A 22,234-nucleotide genomic window follows, 5' to 3' on the forward strand; every position below is an offset into this window, starting at 1 on the left:
TTTATTACTTTCTGATTGTATGCATTTTTGTGGGTGCTTTATATCATGCTATCTCAAACCTGCTCTAATACTGACTTTTACTAAGTGATACATGATGTTACTAGGCTTGCAACTAAACTTGATTAATGTTCATATAATGTTGTTTGGATTTCTGGGAAGCTATGTCTGTCTATAAGTGTTTTTCTTCTTGTCGAATCCCTTACCCATCACTTGTTATCCTGCTGCAACTATGGGATGACATTACATGAATACTTAGCCTAGCATGCTTTTCCCTGACTTTATTGGCCTCAATGCTTGCCTATTATAGATAATCAAGTTGTTTGAATGTTTGTCTCCATGTTTAAGCTTAATTGATTATTCAAGACTATTGTTGTTTTGATTGGGACTCTTCTGGGAAATCAATACATGCCTAGAACCTATGCCAAATCTTTTATGTATACCTGTTATTCCCTGAAACCAACTTGTGATCATATGAACTCTATGTGCTAATGTTGTTGTAATACCAGAGCATGCTCATTCTTTGCTTTGATGCTTTGTGATCACCTATTGTTTGAGACTCCTAGGATGAATTTCAATCCCAGTCTTGTTTACTCTTATTTATACGATGCCTGCTTACTTGACATGCCTGAAAATCATCCTCCTCTTATCTAAATACTCATTTATTGATAAACTGAGTTAGTTTGTTGTCCCATATGTTAAGCTCTGCAAATTAGCTGCTCTCATTAGGTTCTTGTGTTGAAGTTTCCATGTTAAGTCTACATTTCATTAATCTCGCCCATGACACTATTAGAATTCCATGTTCAAACCCTTGCTTAAGGCTCCTTAGGATGGTTTTGACCAAGCTTTGTTCTGGAACTTTATTTGAAATAGCCACGTTACTCTTAAACTCTGTTTCTGGAGTTACAACCACAAACCTTGCCGCATATGTGTTTATATGACCCTATCTATAAGTCTTGGTTAGAGATGTTTGTTAGTCACAACTTAAGGACTGAGTGTTTTAATTTTCAGAGCTGTTCACTTAACTATGTGTGTAGTGTCATATGTATAGCCAAGCTTAGCATACTTTGGGTAAGAAATTATTCGTTTGGGCCTGGTATGTTGGGCCTGCTTTGGTATTGGAAGTCTAAAGAATACCGTTTGCACCTGGAGTCTGGGCATGCAATCCACATGGAATTCTAAACTTATCTTGAAGGCCAGATTGTTACTGAAACATTGTGTATTCATATTTCTGCCTGTAATTATTCAATAGGACCTGTAACAATTTATAACAAATGATTGGGAGATTAGTAAAAAGGACTGGGATACTCTAATATTTGCATGAATGGGTAGAAAACATGCTTATAGGGTCTATGTGTTCTATTTGCCATTACGTCTAGCATGCCCTATTTGTGCACACTAATAGGAACCATGTTGATAGGAATCGCACACACTGCACCTAACTTGTCTCGCATACTATCTCAAGCATGTTAGTAATAACTATACTTGATTTCATGTCTATCACTGTGCACTCTTAGACATTATGCCAATAGGAATCAAACGCCTTGATTAATTATTAGACACCATGCCTATATGATCTGATAATACATGTCTTCCATACTTTGCTCATCTACATATCATGACCATAGGATTTTACTTTATTAATAAACTACTTTTGTTGTTCTCATTACACTGCCCCGCCTAGATGACATGTCTATAGGAATAAAGTGCTATAGAAACCAAGTTCAATTGTCAATTCGTTATAAATCTTGCTTATAGGATATTATCACTCGTCTAGAAAGCATGCCTATAAATCAATGTCGCTAATTCTGAACTTTCAAATAGATTTTACTAGCTCATTGTTTGAACAGTTCAGAGAGCATGCCTAGAGGAGATTTTTAAACGCCTGTAATCTGCGAATTCATTAGTCAGAAACAACAATGTTGTTTGCATAATACTGGAATTCATAATCACCTAGAAACCATGCCTATAGGACTCTAAGTCTCGATTTTGAAACTGTGTACTGCCTAAACTGCCCGCGTGCATTTGTTGTTTATGTGTGGAAGCTAACTTGGGCCTTTAATTGTCTTTATGTGAAGTCATGTCTTTTTGAATGTCGCTTAGTTTTATCATTTTGAGCAACCTAGGTGAAGTCTAGAACCATCCAAATAGTAGGTGCGAAGCCTCCTCGACCATAGGTATGTGACGAGTAGTGCTCGCATAGGATACGATTTAGAATTGAATTAGAGCGTCTTTAAGTAACAACTTCAACATAGTAATTGGGTAGTAGGAGGTGATAGTCTGTGCCCGCTGAATAATATGAGCAAACCCTACCTTAAGGGAGTTATGAAGTATTATTTATGTTGCACAGGGTGATCCATTAGGCTAAAAAACTTAGGACCCCCCCTTTCTTTATATACTGGCTATTTACACTTACTCATTTAATATAGACCAATGTAGTTATATCCTTGTAATCATTAAGATTCGTACCGATTCTCATATGTTATAGTATGACTCTTCGACTTCTATATTTAAGTTTGTTTATTTGATCACCTAGCCTAATCACATAATTCACATGGTTTAAAGTTCAGCCGAGACCCACAGTTGTGGTATTCGAAGAATGCCTAACACCTTCTCTTCGAAGTAACTTAAGCCCTTACCCGATCGTTGGTAACACAGAGTAGTCAAACAGAGTTATTCACAAATAGGTGCCCTTACGCACCTTAAAAAATTGTTAGGTGGTGACTCTTCTCTTTTAATACCTCCCTTTAAAAGAGTTGTCACACATCGAAACCGGCTTTCGCGAGAAAATGGGGCGCGACAAGTACGATTTGGGGGGCACTTCTTATTTTCTAAAAATTGAAGTATTTGAGGTGGCTAATATTCCAATTGTTTGATAATTGCTTTTCTTCCATTGTCTCTAGTTGGAATGAACCCTTGTTCACTCTTCCTATGATTTTGAATGGTCCATCCCAATTGGTTCCCAATTTTCCCTCTCGTGGATCTCTGTTTGCTTGGGCTTTGGCTTTGAGTACATAGTCCCCGATCTTGAGCGGTTAGACCTTTGCTTTTTTGTTGTAGTAAAGTTTCGCCTGTTGTTTTTGGGCGACCATGCTACCATATTTCTTCGTCCGTCAACCTCTTCGAGCTCTTATATTCTACTCTCGTCGTTAGGTCCTCTATAGTTGAGTCTGTGGCTTCAACCGTTTCAGGGTCCATAATGATGTCCCTGGTCTCTTCTTGTGTCGACCTCGGCCCTGTTGATTGCTATATTTCTTTTTCCTTATCTTTCTTTTGTTGGGTTGTCGAGTCATTCATGGCGATACGATAGCATTCCCGGGACGTGTGATGTTCCTCTCGTATGTTGAATATTCCCCAAGGTGTTGGGAACTTGATCACTTGGTATAGGCTAGAGGGGACGACTCTCATGGGATGTATCCATGGTCGTCCTACTATGTAATTGTATGCGGTGACCTGGTCCATGATGTGGAACGTTTTCTCCAGAGTTATGCCGCCGACGAGGACGGGGAGTGTGATTTTTCCCGAGGTCTGTTCAACTGCATTGTTAAAACCGATTAATGTGATGCAGCGTGGCACTACCTTGTTCTCGAGTCTCATCTGGGCGAGGACTCGGGGATGGATAATACACGCTCCACTCTCATCATCTACCATGATACGTTTAACATCACTATCTGAAATTTGTAAAGTAATGACAACAACATCGTTGTGAGGTAAAGTCAAACCATCAACATCTGACTCGTCGAAGATGATACTTTCTTCGAGTCCATCATACCATTTGTGGGTGATCGATCTCTTGAGCTTGTGAGTGGCAGTGAACTTGATGCCATTGATGGAGTCATCGTCATTGCCACCAATAATCATATTGATGGTGCGGGCCGGTGAGGGTGGCTTCGGCGGACCTTGACATTCTCGACCCCTGGTGAAGGTGTTCCTTCCCTTGTCGCTTAGTAGCTTTTTGAGGTGCCCTTGCTGCAATATGTTCACTACCTCTTACCTTAGGGTGATGCAATCTTCTGTTTTGTGCCCGCATTCCTGGTGGAATTCGTAGAGGGCGTCAGATTTCTAGTACTTAGGTCGGACCTCACCTTTGATGGTCACTTCACCTTTGTTCTGAGTTTCCTGGGCATATACTATTTCTGTAAGTGAAACACAAAATTTGCAAGTAGATAATAGGGGGCCTACCTCTCTCGTTCATGTGAGTCCACATTCTCGCCCTAGATGGACCATCATCATAGCGGAAGGAAGGAGGGATGAAGGCTCTGACGTAAAGCTGATGTCATTCTTTCCTAGGTTCAGCTTCTACCGAGATGAGCCATCGAGTTGGTCCGTTGAGGTCATCATTATCTGCCCGGACTTCGGCACAATAGGCATTATGGATTTTGTCCCAAGTGGTTTGAGGGTACTTCCTCAATCAGCTCAGCAACTTTCTGGTCGCACTTGAACCCTCTTTGCTTAACCCTTTCTGAAAGGCTGCGACTGCCATCCCTACGATTGGTAAAGTCATTCTTACCCTGTTGAATCGGGCGAAGAGGTCCCTTAGTCCCTCTCATAGGGATTGCTTGATGGCGAATAAGTCATTTACTCTTGTTTCGGCTTTCTTGGCCCCAACATACACTATCACAAACTTATCGGCCATTTCTTTTAAGGTTTCTATAGAGTGGGCTGGTAGCTGTGAATACCATATTAATGCCCCTCCAGTGAGGGTTTCGCCGAATTTCTTCAGCAAAATGGAGGACAACTGTTCCTTGGTGAGGTCGTTGCCCTTCACGGCGGTGATGTAATGAGTCACGTGATCTTCGGGGTCGGTAGTTCCATCATATATCCTGAGATATGGTGGCATTTTGAAGGTCTTTGGTATGGCATGTGGGCCCGCTTCTTCGCTATATGGTTGCTCTATGAACATGTCGGCGTCCCTCTTCTGCAGTAGCTTAGGGGCGCCTGGTATCTTGTCGACTCTTTCTTGGTGTTCTTTCATTTGGTCTCTGAGCGTTTTGTTCTCATTCTCCATTTCTTCCACTCTCTTCAAGACAACGGCGAGGACGCCATCACCTGCACTGCCAGTAACATTATGAGTAATACCTGACGTTGGAGGGTCTGGTTGATCGCCTTGTTCGTCTCCTCATTGTACCGTATAGGCTCTTGCGATTTTTGTGGTCGCGCATAGAGATTTTTTGTTGAGCACACTTACTAAGGTATCAGTCAACCACGCTTCGAGGAGCTTTTTCATGGCAGGTGGTCGTCCCTTCTCCTGTGGATGTGGATGGCCTTTTTCCATTTGGTTTCGTCGTGCTACAATGGGGGGAGGCAACCTCTCGTGCCTAGGGGAGGCAGTGGGTGTCACATCATCACCCAACGTTTCATAGCTCTTGTTGATAGCATTCATGAGGTTGCCGGGGATGTCACCTGTCACCTTCGTTCTGTCTCCTTGGTTACCTATCATGTAAATTTCTATACGTGCAGAGAAAGAGAAAACGTTGTGGTTTGTTAGGTTAGCAAAATCACGTGAGTTGTAGATCTAACGGAAACAAAAAGATTAGCTAAGAAGTTCCCATATACGGTGCTAAACTGTTTAACCCAAAATTTAGATCTAGGTTTAAACAATTAGATTTAATGAAATATAGTCAATTTTAGCCAATATTAATGTCCAAAAGAAGTTTTAACCGACATTTGTAACAAGATGATACATATATTACTTTAGCTAGTAATAAATGACGATAACAATAACAATGTTTAATAATCCAAAAAGGTAGGAGGTAGATTAAATAACAATAAATACCAATGAATGATATTTAAGTAAATAAGAGCGTGTGAGTAACCCGAAAAGGGGAAGATTTGAAGATATTCTTTCTGACAATGATGAATAATTGATGAGCATTTGAATATTCGAATCGTTCTTGGATCGTGGGGAAAAGTTAAACAAGAATCTCAAGAAAAAGGTATATTTTGTGTGTGCAATAAAGCCAGATTCCATAAAGAATGTCAAAGTATTTTCTTACAAGTGAATATCTTATGTCCCCTATAATTATGTCTCCTTTTATTTATATGGAACATATACCTAAAAACCCTAATAGTACAGGTAAAGAGAATATCCACTAGAATATCCTCTTTAATGTCTTATTCTAAAACTAGCCGTTATTATTCTGTCTAAGATGAATGCTCGGTCTTAACCTTGGTCCATAATGACTCATCGACCTTGATTTTCAATAACTCATCGACCTTGATCTTCAATGACTCATCGACCCCGCCCTTCATCTCTTAAGAGACCACTTCAACCTTGGGCAGGCCTTTTATTGAAGTCGTACTGGTGACACGTGGCAGCCTATGAAGACCTTCTTAATGCTGATACAGTTTAATCATATCAAAGATAATTTTTAACCTATACATTTTGGTAGGCAAGTCATTATCTTTCGGAGAATCATAAATGAAGAGTAAAATCTTGAAAAGAAAATTTATACGTAACTAATAAGAAAATCCAAAATAGGAATGGAGAATAGGGAAAAAACTGGGTATTAGGGAATATAGTAAAAAGCTACGTATGCAACTACCAATCGTATTTAATAATGCGGGTTATATTTGCAATAACCTAAACCCCACATGTGAGATTATATTTGGTATGTTATTGTTGGTTATATTTGCAATAACCATATGCGACTTATATGTCGTAGTTAAGTGAATGCGACTCAAAACAAAACTTACATATTGTACTCGACTTTTACATCGCATTCTACGTGGGCGTTTGGACATAAGAATTGTAAAATACCAAAAAAATAATTTTTTTTTCAAGTAAAAATGATATTTGAAAATTGGAGTTGTGTTTGAACATGAATATAATTTTCGTTTGTTTTTTAATTTTTACGAGTGATCTGCATGAAAATTTTAAAAAATAATTTTTTTGAACTTTTTAAATTTTTAAAAAATTATAAAATTCAGTGAAAATTAAAAATTTTATTGACTCGAAAAAAAGATTTCTTTATACAAACTAACACTACAAATACGACTTTACAAAAAGCATTCAGATTTTTAGCTTGGAAACCGCATTGGTCCAGAGTTAAATTCAGGTTCAATTTCGAAGAACAAAACCCTTCCAGAAAGCGAGCCCTCAAAACCCAGTCCCCTCTCTCTCTCTCTCTCTCATTATTCTGCGATCTACTTTAGCACTAATTATAACAGTAAGCGAAGAAGATGTCTGTTAAGGTATTGAATCCAAATGCTGAGGTACTCAACAAGTCGGCGGCGCTTCATATGAACATCAATGCTGCCAAGGGTTTGCAGGATGTTCTCAAGACCAATCTCGGCCCTAAGGGCACCATTAAAATGTGAGTTGCACTAGCTCTTCGATTTTGCTTTCAGTTCTACGTTTTTTTCTGGGTCATTTTTATAGAAATTTGTTTTACTTACAATTGCTAGGCTTGTTGGTGGTGCGGGTGATATTAAACTTACTAAGGATGGCAATACATTATTGAAAGAAATGGTGAGTTATTACTCTTATTATTTTCAGCTGCTTTGATATTTTTGTTTTTGATTTATGCATTTCAATGTCCTGCTTGCTGTGCCACATTTTCACTCAATGTTGCACTTTTTAAGTGTCTTGAAAATTATTTGATAATGGTGTGGGTGGGATTCCCCCACTTATGGGAATATAGTAGGTTTGTTGTTGTTGTTGTGGGTGGAAGTCGAGATGTAGAATTAAGTTAAGTTTGTTGATGGAAGTCGACCCAGCAACAAGATGAATACTACTCCCTCTGTCACCAAGGCACTGTTATTCTTTATGGTGTCAACTCCAATAGTTTTCCCAAACATTTTCAAATATCTATTAACTTTTGAGATTATGACACATATAAAAAGAATATACAGTTATAAAGATTGTGATTGATAGTTCTTTATAAGTACTCACTAAAAATGTCAAATTTAATTCAGAAAAGTAAAAAAATTGATGTCCGAATTCACCCCAAAAATTAGAGATGCTAATGCTTGTGGTTAAACGCCGTCTTTTTGGTTTGGTGGGAGCACATCTTTTAACATGGTCTTGTTTACCTAGAGCATCTTCCTTTGTGATTCATCTGACATACCGATTAACGAAGTTGGAACTGGGTCTTGTAATAGGTTAGTGTTGAAGCTGGTCTTGGTAATGTGGGGCTTCCTTTGTTGTTCATTTATGCAGCTAAACTAAGAATATCATTTTGAGGATGTGAATTGTGAATGGCTAAAAGATAAGTGTTTTTGTTGTTATTGATAATTTTCTGCTCAATAAAATTGCAGCAAATACAGAACCCAACTGCAATAATGATTGCTAGGACTGCTGTTGCTCAAGATGATACAAGTGGTGATGGTACTACATCTACAGTACTTTTCATTGGGGAGCTCATGAAACAATCTGAGCGCTGCATAGATGAAGGTTTGCCATATATTTTCTATTCCCAGCAACTTCGCTGCCTTTTCTTCTGATGTAATATGAGACCCGGTCTAAAATGGAAAATCTAGAAAGATTCAGAAAATTATTTGTGGAGATACGTGTATTGAAAAGTTTGTGTAGTTTTGGAGGATCCGACATGCATCCGGCGGCATTTTTAAGAGTCCTAGCAACATAGGTTGCAACTAACTATTTCATGATTACGTTTTGCTTGTCTGATCATAGAACATGTTCTGGACAAATTAAATATTTGGGCGATCTGTTGAGTGTCGTATTTAGTCCATTTTTTGGTTGCACTCCCCGCCAAAGATGACTGTTGAACTCTCCTCGACAAAAATTTCCTTTAGTTAATTTAGGTTTTAAGTGCTTGGAACATTCTTTCAGGAATGCATCCTCGTGTGCTAGTTGATGGCTTTGAAATCGCAAAAAGAGCAACACTACAATTTCTTGAAAAATTTAAGACTCCTGTAGTGATGGGTGACGAGCCAGATAGAGAGATATTGAAGATGGTAGCAAGAACAACATTGAGAACAAAGGTGTTTCTTCTGCACTTTGAATGTGATGTAAATTATGATCGTTCTTCTTAAATGCCCTTTCCTTTACTGTTGGTGCTTATACCAATTTATGGTTTTGCACAGTTGTATGAAGCGTTAGCTGATCAACTGACAGATATTGTTGCGAATGCTGTAAGTGCTCCTCCTTGCTTCTAGCATTTAGAGAATGCATTTAGATAGCACCTTTGCTGAGATATACTTTTGCTTAATGATTCATGATTCACTACCATTAGTTGTTATCTGTCTCTCTGTCTTTCCAAGTTAGCTTTGTTAATTTTTTGTGGGTTTTTTCTTCCCTCTCCTGATGATTTATTACTATTCCTGCAAATTGTGTGACAGGTGCTCTGCATACGCAAGCCTGAAGAAGCTATTGATCTTTTCATGGTTGAGATAATGCACATGCGCCATAAGTTTGATGTAGACACTCGTTTGGTATGTGAAATGCAACTTATAACTTCTGAATGTTGGTTGTCATTTCCGCAAAGTTACCCATGTGTTACATTGTTCGGCATTAGATTTTGGATCACATGAAACTGATGAAAAAAGTGTTTAAAGCATATGATTTCCTTAAACATGTAACTTCAAGAAATGACTACACTATTACCCCCCACCCCCACCCAAATTGAAAAGTGTTACTTCATCCACTAAATGCTCTGACTGCCTCTTCTTTATGGGGTTTTCTTTCATTTGCTCATAAACTAGTTTTAGTGTATGTGCGTTGCATGTGTGCATAGCGTCAATCAGTAAAATATGTATATAAGAAGAACATGTTTGATTACTTGTGTTGCATCCCAAATTATTAATGCAAAGTTTTAAAATGACTAACGTTAAGTTAATATCTTAGAACTAATAACTTAGTATATGAAGAATAGAGGGAGTGGTCATTTGTTGAAATGAATGCAAAAAGAAAGAAAAATAATTCATGAGTGGTCACTTGTAGCCATTTCCATAATCCAAGACCCAAGAAAAAAAACTTAATGCTTTGTTAGTTTTAAACTTAGTATATAAAACATATTTTTCATATATAAATTTATTCGGTACGGTTCAATATTTTTTGATTTATTTTTATGAAATTTAAAACGTACCCTATTATTAGTACCGTTGACGCCCCTAACCCTACCCAGACCCCACTTGTGAGATTACACTGTGTCTGATGTTGTTGTTTAATGATTTTAAAACCACGTGGTCGTGGGTTCGATCCCCACAGACAGCGTGCATCTCATCCTTATCAAAAAAATGATTTTAAAGTGCTAAATATTAAGACTTTCTACATAGTTCATATAAGAAAAGATGTTTAATAAAAAAGAAATTTATTTGATTTCAAAGTCTTCAACTCTTTGCTTAATAAACCATTTTCCAATTTAAATTTTGTATGCTTTAAAAACAATATCTTTAATGCTAGATGTCTACAACACAGAAAAAGGGGAATGGAAGGAAACTAACAGAGAAACAAGTAAACTTTGAGGAAACTTGGAAAACATCAAATTGGTCTTATCCCAAGTGATCAACCTTTAAAAAATCACAAAAGTAGACATGTTTCTTTAGAAAAGCGTCAAACACCCTTCCATTTTCTATGAAAATTTGAACTGAAAGTTGAATTTTATGAGCACAGATTTAACATGTTGCAGTACTCATGTTTTGGTGCTGCTATCAGGTTGAGGGTCTTGTGCTCGACCATGGTTCACGACATCCAGACATGAAAAGACGAGCTGAGAACTGTTACATTCTGACTTGTAATGTATCCTTGGAATACGAGAAGAGGTGATTATTGTTCATCGCAGCCTCATATTTACATATATTCACTTGGATTTATTGAGTTCGCGTAGTTGATGCACTTCTCTTTCTCAGTGAAGTAAATGCAGGGTTTTTCTACTCGAATGCAGAGCAAAGAGAGGCAATGGTTGCTGCTGAAAGGCGCTCAGTTGATGAGAGAGTGCAAAAGATAATTGATCTTAAAAATAAGGTCTGCAGTTTTGTTAGGAGTATTTGGCATTTTTGTGTCAATGTAATGAAATGCCGAGGATCTATCGGAAACAGCCTCTCTACTCCCCCGGGGTAGGGGTAAGGTCTGCGTACACACTACCCTCCCCAGACCCCACTTGTGGGATTTTACTGGGTTGTCGTTGTTGTTGTTGTTATTGTTGTTGTTGTGTTGTGTCAATGTAATGAAATATTTATTTCGACCTTTATTCCTGGTTGCATGCAGGTTTGTTCAGGAAATGAAAACAACTTTGTTGTTATCAATCAGAAGGGGATTGATCCTCCGTCTCTTGACATTCTTGCTCGCGCAGGAGTAAGTTGTCATCCCTCTAGTTTATTCAGTTTTTAGTAAATTCTCAAGTTGAACCATTTAGTCGTCGAAGGCATGTGGCTTCTTCAAATTGGTTTTGCATGTCTGCTCTTCCTAGAAACATGTTGGTTCCTTCTGTTGCCATGCTAGTACTTTTGGGTAACTGATCTCTATCAGCTAACTCCTACCATACTTGGTTTTTTTCCTGAAAAGATAATAAATTAGTTCTTTGATAGTCCTACAAGGAAAAAACAAGAAATAGGAAAATCAGGGAGAGAAAGAAGGGTTATCATATAGTACAACAAATGAGCTCAACCTCCAAAATACGTTAATGTAATATGTTCATCGAAGATGTTTATGAAACTTATGCACCTATCATGAATTTCTATATTAACAAGGGAGCAGTTATGATGGGGACGTGTACCCTTTGTCTTTTAATCCTTTTTTTAATTAAGAGAATAAGAAAAATTTGTGGAACTGCGCCATCCTTGCATATAAAAATTAGATGGTCTTCCCTTTTTATTATTAGACTAAACTGAAGGTTCCACGAGAGCACATGCACCGATGCCTTCTCCATCCCATTTATGTGGAAGGGTTGGAGTAGATAGAAATATTAGGTTATTGGATTCTCATAGTTGACAGTTAATCAGAAGTTTCTATGTCATAAGTAGATCAAGGTTGGCCATTGTATGCTTGAATACAGTTGCGCCCCTTTTAGCCTTTCTTCCCCTTTTTCTTTACAATTTTTACTTTTTATCTTTAATGATCAAGGATATTTTGAAAACACTAATGCATTGCCACATCTCTCAACGCTAAACGTCCATTCTTTGTTGAAGTTGCTTTTTCTAAAGCTCCTTATAGCAACTTGAGATACCAAACTAGAGATGTTATGGCATAAATGTTTCATTTGAATTATGGGTGACATTTAAGAATCTTATTTCCACTTTCCAACTTATGGACTGTCATTCCAATTTCATGTTTTAGATAATTGCTCTTCGAAGAGCAAAGAGGAGAAATATGGAACGCTTGATTTTGGCATGTGGTGGTGATGCAGTAAACTCTGTTGATGACCTTACTCCTGAGTGCCTTGGCTGGTCTGGTCTGGTCTATGAGCATGTTCTTGGCGAAGAGAAGTACACGTTTGTTGAAAATGTCAAAAATCCTCATTCCTGCACTATTCTTATAAAAGGTATTCTGAATTGTTTAGTTGTCATTTAATGTTTTTTAATGTTTTCTTCTTGTGGATTCTATTGTTTTGTGGTGATGGTGCTTGTAATGTCACTGTTTGAGGAATTGGTTCTTGTTAAATGCTGATGTTTCCTATACAGGGCCAAATGACCATACAATAGCACAAATTAAGGATGCCGTTCGTGATGGACTGAGAGCAGTCAAAAATACCATTGAAGATGAAGCAGTTGTACTGGTATGGTACTCAATTGATACCTGGAACTCCAGAAAATGGATATTTGTGTGATTTCCATGTACAAGTGCCTTCACTTGATGGCTTTTTCCTTGTTTATGCATTATGATGCTTTACATGTGTTTATAAACATGTTGCTCTTCTGGGTATTGATGTTAATCTTTCTTCTCGACTAAGGGTTTAATGGACTTAACGGAATTGTCATTTGTTATCTTGATTTTTTATTTCACAGCAGTATGAAAAGGAAGCAATATTAGACTTCGTAAGCAGCACTCTATCTCTAATTAGTAGATGTTACAACTTGCTGTATGAATTCTCGTCCATGTGCCTGTATTTGGTTATGAAATTTTGTGATTCACTTGTTTGAAGTAGTGAAAGCATTGTCTCTGCATATTATGAGAATGAAGTAATGCATCGTCTGCTCCTGAGATATATTCTTGTATGATCATTTTAAGGGTGCTGGTGCCTTTGAAGTTGCAGCTCGACAATACCTGATCAATGAAGTGAAGAAAACTGTTAAAGGGGTATGTGTACAGATTTATTATTGTCTAAATATTTACCTCCATATGCAAGATGTATTTGAGGGGTGTATATATCTTCTGACTTTCTTTGGTCTATGACGAAATATCTGATAAGCGTGCCCAACTTGGTGTGGAAGCATTTGCAAATGCCCTCCTTGTGATACCAAAAACACTTGCTGAGAACTCTGGCCTTGACACTCAAGATGTGATTATAGCGCTGACGGTATCTGAATACTACTCTTGCTCGTGTTCTTGAATGCAACTATAATCGTTTCAATTATCATCCTACTGAGAAAAAAGTAATCCTATTATCATCCTGGCATGTCATCTTTTTGCAGGGAGAGCATGACAAAGGAAATATTGTGGGACTAAATCAGCACACTGGAGAACCTATAGATCCCCAGATGGAGGGGATATTTGACAATTATTCTGTTAAGCGTCAGATTGTGAATTCTGGGTATGTAGAAATAATTCATTGCATATATGTTCTGTTGTATATGCATGTATTAATTCATGTTTCAATATCAGTCAGCTCTGAGCGAAAGCATCTTTCAGTAAGCATTGGAGCGATATTTGTTGTTCTTTGCTCTCCGTTTCTTCTTCTTTTTCCCTTAATTCCCAACCCAACTAAAGGTGAATTTTTGCTGGATAGCATCTGACCCATAATCTATTTTTGTTTTGCAGCCCTGTTATTGCATCTCAGCTGCTACTTGTTGATGAAGTAATCCGTGCAGGACGTAACATGCGGAAGCCAACTTAGTTGTTCTTTTTCATGTATATTTATTTCCATAGGATAATAGTTTTATGTTTATTCATCGTGTTCATTAAATTTTCTTGGGGAAAAAAAGAAAAAGAAAAATGACAACAAGCCAGATGGATGGAGTTGGTGGTGTGAGACGGCAAATCGTGTTTTGAATGTGATAGGTGGTTGACAAGGCCTTCACAAGGGTAGATTGTGCCTGGATAATTTTGTTCATCAGTTGCCTCTTTTAGCATGTCTTCTATTCCAACCATTACACCATTATTATATCCAACCACATCTTTCGTGTTTGTATTTCTGCACTATGTACTTATCAAAAGATGTTTTTATCAATCAGTTGACTATTTTTAATCTCTACTTAGTGAGTATGTAAATCATCTGTATTCATTGCGTTCTATGGAGGTTCATTTCTTTCATGTCAAAGGATGGTAAGAGTGATTTTTCTGGGTATTTGATTGGTGGGCGTTTGGAATGTTGAAGTGAAGCCAAATGGCTACGGATTGCAAGTTGCAATTCAGGCCATCAGCAAAAAAATGTTTACTCATACTTCTTGTTTATTACCATGGTTGGATGATAAAATTAGGTAAAATTTTGATATACCATGGTTCGGTGATGTCATATATTTATTGGTTTAGTTAGACACTTGAGGGGTCGTTTGGTACTATGGATAAGCGAAAATAATGTTGGGATAAAAATTTAGTATCGCTTATCCCTTGTTTGGTTACTAGTCCTGAGATAAATTATCTCATAATTAAAAATAGTATCGGAATAACTTATATTGCCAAATGGTGGAATAATAATTTTAGTTATCTTAGGATAAAGCAGTAAAAATAACGACACTTCCAGGATTAATACAATATACTACTAAAAAGTCAATACGAATAAAACCAGCATAACTAATCCCAGAACACGTTTTTGAATGTAGGAAGATGCTAATGGATCTCTTCGGACTGTGCCATTTGATCATAAATCGCAAGTTGGACTTTCATTTTATGGAATCGACATATTATATATGTCGGGAAGGTTATTTTCTGGTTCCGAACGCAAGTTTGGCAGATTGCACAGAGTGCTTCTATCAATTCTCATTTGACCGTAAATTGTCAGTGGGGAATGATTTTACATTTGATCCTAGTCTTTTAGTGACATTTTGTTTTTTCTGTGGTGCTTTCTTTTTCTTCAATTCTTGAGCTAGACTATGTAGAGTTCGAATCATGTTCCATATCTAAATTTTTTTATTTATTTTTTCAAATTTCCCTCCCATATCTAAATCAAATCAGAAATTATTTTTTCAAATTTAATGAATTTAGATTAGACTCTTAAAACTATGACAATATTCGAGTTTTTTCTCCTACCCCTTCCCACCACAAGAAATGGTATAAGAGCTCGAGTAAATGGATAGGAACTCTGGTCAACTGTTTTGTCTTTTGCAAAAACAATCTTATTGAAAGGTATAGGAGATTTGAAAAGGAGGGAGATTCAACATTGACATTGTAGAATTAAGCCCACTCGATCCTTGCGTAAATCAGGTGCCTTATAGATATATTTAGGTGGGATAAGTTTCATTCAATTCAAGGAATAATTTGTGAACCGCCCAACTGACATTTGACAGCTACTAAATCAATAGTGACCCTTAGGCCTTATCTACAATGTCTAATCCAAAGAATTCAAGGCTCGGTATAATGCACGAGCCTGATATCTAAGGGGCTTGACTTTTCTGGTTTGGCATCTTGGTCATGGAAATACGGAATTTGGAACCAAATCTCTAGTTTGACAATTTAAATCACGTTCATATTTTGGACTATTCTAATGTTACATTACAAGTTTTGGCAAAAGTTAGCTGTATATATTAATTTTCACGAACCATGTATAACTCAAACTCAAGTGTGAGTAGTTTAGGGATAGTTTGGTGGTGGCATGAGATAGAACATGAGATATTCTATGAGATTAGCTAATCTATTTTTTATATGGGATAACAAATTCAACCATTTTTGTATAAAATGGTTCTCGGGACTAAATAATACCCATAATCAAGCGCGGGATAAAATTGTTATTCCTTATCCGAACAACCAAACTACCGGGCCCTTAGAGGTATGGTACTATATTGCTAGGGATGGCAATGGGGCGGGACGGATGTGGGGAGGGTTTTAACATATGCGGGGCGGGACGGGGCGGGAGGGTGGGTTGAAATTAAAAAAAATAAAAAAATATGCGGGTGTGGGTTAGAGCTTAATATTTTTACAAAATTACAACATTTCAGTGATGCCTTCGGTTTACTTTTGAGATATTAAGCTTCAGTGTTCATGTCAAAGTATGTTTGTCTGCATTAGAAAGGTTTTATGCATATCATAATAAACAATCCTAAATTTATTAGCCTAATTCGTATTTTTTTAATAAGTAATTCATAACAAATAATGTACAAAGATTAACAGTGTCTTATTACATGGTGTAATGAATCTAATCTATAATGGAGTACGAAAGCCGCACAAGTCTTTATGCATACAAATTAGTTTCATGTTTACTTACTACTTTTATATAATTTTACTACTTTAAAATATTTTTAAAAAGAATTAAATTTCTAGATATCCTTATTATTTTTGGACTTTGTCTACTTTTAATCCTATGCAATATATTTGAGAAACTAAACAAAGCAGTTGAATCCAAATTTAAATTCTTAACGGACATGGAGAATTTTAGCCAAAAAAATAAAAAAGAAACAAAACTAATAAAATGATAAAAATAAAAATAAAAACTGAAGCGGGGCGGGGCAGGGCGGGTGGATGCGGGTGTGGTTGTGGTGCGGGTGGAAGTGCCATGCGGGGCGAGGCGAGGCGGGGCGAAGCGAGGTGGGTTGAAATTTTACGATTTTATATAGAACCGCATCGCACCCACACCGCACCGCTTGCCATCCCTATATATTGCATGTCAGTAACTTACAAGCATGTGACTATCTTAGTTGCATAGCATTAGCACTAGGGATATTCAAACCGAACCGGAAAACCATACCAAACCGATTAAAAAATCCGACTAGGTTTGGTTTGACTTGGTTTGGTATTGAGTAAAAAAATCCGAACCAAACCGACATATAAATATATAACTTTTATATATATTTTTAAGATTTTATATTGAATTTTCTTTAAAAAATATTGAAATATTTGGGATCCTCTCATGTGTTAACCTTGAAAGCGCACATTAACGAAAATTATTATTAGACGACTAAGAAAATAGCCATCATGTGTTACTAAAAAAATTCTCCCATTAGAATATGTTAATAGATCATATGTTTGTCAATTTTTTCAATATTTACTAAACATATATTCACTTATCAAAACTTTATCTATAACTTTAACAAAGTAAGATTGGAATAATATTCATGTAACAAAAAAAATCGAAAAATCGAAAAACCCGACAAAACCGAACCAATCCAAACCGATACAGTTGGTTTGGTTTGATTTTGATAAAAATCGAACCAACCCGATACATATACGCCCCTAATTAGCACTTATGTTTTACTTCTATTATTGTACTATTATTGGTATTTTGTTTGCTATAACGTCAGTTGTACTTATAACTTGGTGTTTGAGCCAATTTTGTTTGTGTGAGCTTCCTCGTGTTGTCGGTTCTAAACTTGAATAAAACTAACCAATTCATGATGGATCCTCGTAATATAGATAAATAGTTAGTGAATATTCATATATAGCGATCCCAACTTGTTAGAACTAAGGCATGGTTGTTGTTGCTTTGTTGCTGATGTTCGGGCAAGTTTGTACCTTAACTAATTTAACTAGACACTAATTACTACACCTGCATAAGTATCGAGTAATTTTATGCACCAAAACTTAGACATATACAAAGAACTCACCGAGTGAATCTTTCCCGTGTGGTGGTTTTATTTTATTGCATTCTATTTCTCCTACCGCGTTATCAAGTTTTGAACCCTTATAGTAAGAAGAAAATTTAGTAGGTCCCAAGCAGAAGATTTTATTCTAAAGATATAATGCTGTCACAGCGACATGATATAGGATGTGCGGTTATGCATGCCATGCATCGGAAAATTGAAGTATTCAACTATCAAAAAAGAGATCTTTAGTTCTTTGCACTTCTCTCAGCAGATAGAGTTTTTCTTTGTCTTTCCCAATCAGAGACTCTTTGCAAGCATAAAGGTCACATAATTAAGATTCCAGCTGAAATACACGTTAATTTTTAGTCAGACCTCAAGTACGTACGTGCAACTGGTTTGCCAACTTTATGATCTTCAAATATTCGGGACTTCCTTTTTGACCAACTCACTTCTCCCTATTGCATAGTTGCATGCTTGCATCTCTAAGGATATAAAGAACGTTTCTTTGTCAATATCCTTAGCTTTTCACCCTTTCTCGTCTTTGCAGTTTGCAGTTGTCCCGCTTTTCTTTTTTAAATAGTAAGTTATTTTTTTGTTTTTTTTCGGTTATCATATCGGATTTGTTATGAAAAGTTATTTGTCGTTGTAAATTAACTTAATTAACCTAATTGTAAAAAAAAAAATCACTATCGATGTGTATATATACAACTTAAGCTTTAATTTTTCTCTTCTTCTAAGTTGTCATTAGTGGCGGACGCACGTGATGGCAAGCTGCGTAAATTTGTTGTGTATATATTGAACTCGTTTCATAAAAAAAATAATACTGTGTATATGTATAAATTAGGATTAAAACTGCGTAAATTTTGTATAAATATTTTATTTGAACCTATTTGACAACTACTAATTTACGGCTAAAGTTATGTACTTCTAAGATTGAGCCCGCTTGCACAAAATTCTGGGTCCGCCACTAGTTGTCATGTTTACCAATTTGCATTTTACGTTTAACCTTAGTACCTTACCTAAGGGTGGTCAGATCAAGTCCAAATGCGCGCAAGTGGCGAATGCAAAAAAAGATGCTCCATGGAAATAGATAGGCTTCCCTTTGTTACTTTCTTGTTTTCTTTTTCCTTCTTTTCTCTCTCGGTGTTTAATGGAAAGTTCTTCACTTCTTGTCTTTTCCTAGAGGCTTTTATCTTTTCGAATTTAACTTGAGTTTGGATTAGAAAACAATTTTGTTGGAGTTGCTTTTGTTTTTTCTTTTAATTCTGGTTTTTTTTTTTTTTTTTTTTTGTGAGTGTTTGAACGTGAAGTTTATTTTCACCACTTGAGTGTTCGACTTCCATCGGCATGTGATCCTTTGTTCTTGAATGAAAAACAGGAATTTGATGTTTTTCGTTATAATTTTTTTTAATATGAAAAAGGATTTTCCTCTCTAAAAAATAATAAAATGAAAAGTAAGCAATATTTTAAATGAGCTTGGATCACAAGAAACAATGCATGTACTCGAAATCTGTTAGGTGTTGTCCTGATTTTCTTATCATATTTGATTCTCCTATTTCTTGAAGGAAAGAGCCAACACATTTACCATAATTGGGTTTTCCTTCTTGTAGAAGGAAACTATATATCTTTCATATTTGGCTAGTCTCTTTTCTTGTAGGAAAAAGTTTGGACTTCTATAAATTGAGGATCATTCATTCTTATTCAGTAACATACACAATGTAGCCATAAGAGGTTTGAGAGTCGTGTTTAGGGGGAGAACTTTACGGGACAAGTGTTAGTGTGTCACTTGTGTTTGCCTCATCTCCGCCCGTGGACGTAGGTCAATTGACCGAACCACGTTAAATGTTTCTGTCTCTTTTGGTATATTTCTCTTTTGTTGTCGGACGTATCATCATTCAAGGTTTGCTTTATTAGCTTCCGCATGACACCTGATTTTTTCGATCCTAACAAAATCAACATGCATCCATGGAAAGGTTCTCCCAAAAAAAAAAAAAAAAAGGTGAAAGGTCGCCCTGCGTTATGATGAAATGAATGAATAAGTAATCTTTTAGGACAAATATGAACTAGTCCATCCATCCTAAAAAGAATAATGAGATATGGCTGGACAAGAAGTTCAAAATAAAATAAAAAGAAGAAGAATTATTTTCTACATGCACCTCGTGAGGAAGTATGCATAATATTCCCTTCAAATTTCTTCCCCGGCCCTCCTTTCCAAAAGATAATTCCTCAGTCTGCTACTTCAAGAAAAGGTCATCAAATGCTCCTAGTATGAGAATCTTAATTAATTATTTAATTAATTGAGGTTTGATTAACATTACGCAAATATTATGGAATAAAAAGGAGCTTGAAAACGGACAAAAAGGGAAATTCTTAGACTTTCCAATATTGGTTAATCGAGTAACTTTAGTTCCAGTTATCCATGTACGACATATGCTTGTGTAATTTGGTACGAATAACTTTTACAAAGCCGAAGAATTACATGCCGACTTTCGCATAACTACTGATGCAGCAGATTTATGAATAAAACTGCTCTAACTTTGGGCGCACAGTGCTTAATTCCCCGACCATTGTTGTTCACAATCTGATCACTAGGAAAAAGATTAAAATATATATCCTAATAATGTAAAGAATTTTTACACTATTAACATAGTTTAAATTGTCAGAGCGACAAATCATCTCCACTTATTTTTCTGATTACTGGATTATGTTTGCTATAAACAATAACTTCACGTATAATTTATTAATTTACCTGATGGTGTAGAAATAATGTACAATATTACACAAAACTTAGATGTTCTCTACAAAAAATAGTGTCTGCCTCTTAACAATGACTATTTTAAATATGCAATCTGAAAAATCCATTTTGATAATCAATGCCAAGTAATTTTGATATGCAAATAATGCAATGCAAGCAAATTTGAATAATCGCCTTATAAAGTCTAATAATATATCTTTCTTTTTTGTGAACACATATATTAACTATACATTGACCCAAAAATATTCCACGTTGCCAAAGAATCCTCAATATTCTTGCTTCACCTTTACAGAAGTGCCTTGAGTTTCTGAGCCTCTATAAAAGGAGCTCCAAAGTCCCAATTTAGGACTCACCACAACTCAGAAACAGAAAACCAAATTACATTACTTAAGAATTAAGATATACTCCCTATAGCTATCATCCTCTGGAAAAAAATGGTGACTGCCATTTCTTATGATCCAAGGCAAAATCTCAACGTAAGAAACGACCATCATCAACAAAATGGAGTAGTTGTACTCGAAGAGATTGAAGGTCTTATAAAATTTTACAACAATGGCCACATCGAAAGACCACAAATTGTCCCAACTGTCCCACCTTATTCTCTGCCTCAAGAACTCGGTGTCACAGCCAAAGATGTCATTTTACACAATCCAACCAATTTATGGTCGCGAATTTACCTTCCCAATACCTTAATCCCAGCTAAGAAACTGCCTTTACTTGTTTATTTTCACGGAGGTGGTTTCTGTGTAGGTTCTGCTGCATGGAAATGTTACCATGATTTCTTAGCAAATCTTACTTCAAAAATTGGCTGTGTAATTATGTCAGTTAATTATCGTTTAGCACCTGAAAATCGTCTTCCTGCTGCTTATGACGATGGAGTCCACGCTATAACGTGGCTAAAAAATCAAGCACTAGCCAATTCCAAGGAACACAATTGGTGGTCAAGCAAATGCAGTTTTTCCAACTTGTTCCTTAGTGGTGATAGTGCTGGTGCTAATATTGCTTATCACGTTGCCACTAGGCTCAATTCATATAATCTCAAGCCATTATCTCTCAAAGGACTTATCTTAATCCAACCATTTTTTGGAGGCGAATCACGTATTCACTCTGAGAAATATTCAGTTCAGCCTCCATACTCTGCACTAAACTTACCTGCATCAGATACTTACTGGAGACTTGCTTTGCCAGTAGCTTCTAATCGTGACCATCCGTGGTGTAAGCCAAGATTGAGCTATAATATAAGATTGCCCTCTACATTGGTTTGTATTTCGGAGACGGATTTACTCAAAGATAGGAATTTGGAATTGTGTAGTGCATTGGCAGATGCTGGAATTAAAGTGGAAAAGCAGGTTTACAAAGGTGTGGGACATGCATTTCAGATTCTGCATAATTCTCCACTTTCTCAGCCAAGAACTCATGATATGACGTCTCATCTCAAGAATTTTATCCATGATCATTATTAACTTATTAAGGTATTAAGTTGGAGCAATATATATAGTTGGACATGTTGAATGATTTTTAATTAAATTTAGTCATGTGGAAATGTTGTGGATGCTATAGCTTATAGAATAGAGTAGAAGGGCATGTATGATATTGGTCAAGGCTTCAACTATTTCTGGTGCTTCATGTTTCTGTGAATTCGTATTTGATTTCATAAAGATATGTCATGAAGTAAGAAAGTCCAAACTT

General features: G+C 36.5%; 3 protein-coding genes across 3 annotated transcripts; 2 read left to right on the plus strand and 1 right to left on the minus strand.

Moving 5' to 3' along the window:
• Positions 1-3,243: 3,243 nt before the first annotated feature.
• On the minus strand, positions 3,244-3,858 carry LOC138904622 (uncharacterized). The gene has a single exon (XM_070193126.1). It carries the CDS (start codon positions 3,856-3,858, stop codon positions 3,244-3,246), a length of 615 nt encoding a protein of 204 aa, XP_070049227.1.
• Positions 3,859-7,034: 3,176 nt separating this feature from the next.
• On the plus strand, positions 7,035-14,309 carry LOC104113823 (T-complex protein 1 subunit zeta 1-like). Its single transcript, XM_009624116.4, has 15 exons — positions 7,035-7,313; positions 7,405-7,468; positions 8,257-8,392; positions 8,792-8,943; positions 9,046-9,093; positions 9,301-9,393; positions 10,616-10,722; positions 10,810-10,924; positions 11,168-11,254; positions 12,236-12,440; positions 12,580-12,674; positions 13,127-13,195; positions 13,308-13,415; positions 13,531-13,649; positions 13,877-14,309. Exons 1-15 carry the CDS (start codon positions 7,180-7,182, stop codon positions 13,950-13,952), a joined length of 1,608 nt encoding a protein of 535 aa, XP_009622411.1. The 5' UTR covers positions 7,035-7,179; the 3' UTR covers positions 13,953-14,309.
• Positions 14,310-20,917: 6,608 nt separating this feature from the next.
• Positions 20,918-22,169, plus strand: LOC104113824 (probable carboxylesterase 17). The gene has a single exon (XM_009624117.4). It carries the CDS (start codon positions 20,980-20,982, stop codon positions 22,006-22,008), a length of 1,029 nt encoding a protein of 342 aa, XP_009622412.1. The 5' UTR covers positions 20,918-20,979; the 3' UTR covers positions 22,009-22,169.
• The last annotated feature ends 65 nt before the right edge of the window (positions 22,170-22,234 follow it).

Source organism: Nicotiana tomentosiformis, chromosome 2 (genome assembly GCF_000390325.3).
Source record: "Nicotiana tomentosiformis chromosome 2, ASM39032v3, whole genome shotgun sequence".
Lineage (NCBI taxonomy): Eukaryota > Viridiplantae > Streptophyta > Magnoliopsida > Solanales > Solanaceae > Nicotiana > Nicotiana tomentosiformis.

Excerpts from the sequence above, each read along its gene's own strand:
- LOC138904622 (XM_070193126.1), bottom strand. The coding sequence starts at position 3,858 with ATGATTATTGGTGGCAATGACGATGACTCCATCAATGGCATCAAGTTC.
- LOC104113823 (XM_009624116.4), top strand. The coding sequence starts at position 7,180 with ATGTCTGTTAAGGTATTGAATCCAAATGCTGAGGTACTCAACAAGTCG. Across the intron at positions 7,469-8,256 it reads ATACATTATTGAAAGAAATG|CAAATACAGAACCCAACTGC; the intron begins GTGAGTTATTAC and ends ATAAAATTGCAG. Across the intron at positions 10,925-11,167 it reads TAATTGATCTTAAAAATAAG|GTTTGTTCAGGAAATGAAAA; the intron begins GTCTGCAGTTTT and ends GGTTGCATGCAG.
- LOC104113824 (XM_009624117.4), top strand. The coding sequence starts at position 20,980 with ATGGTGACTGCCATTTCTTATGATCCAAGGCAAAATCTCAACGTAAGA.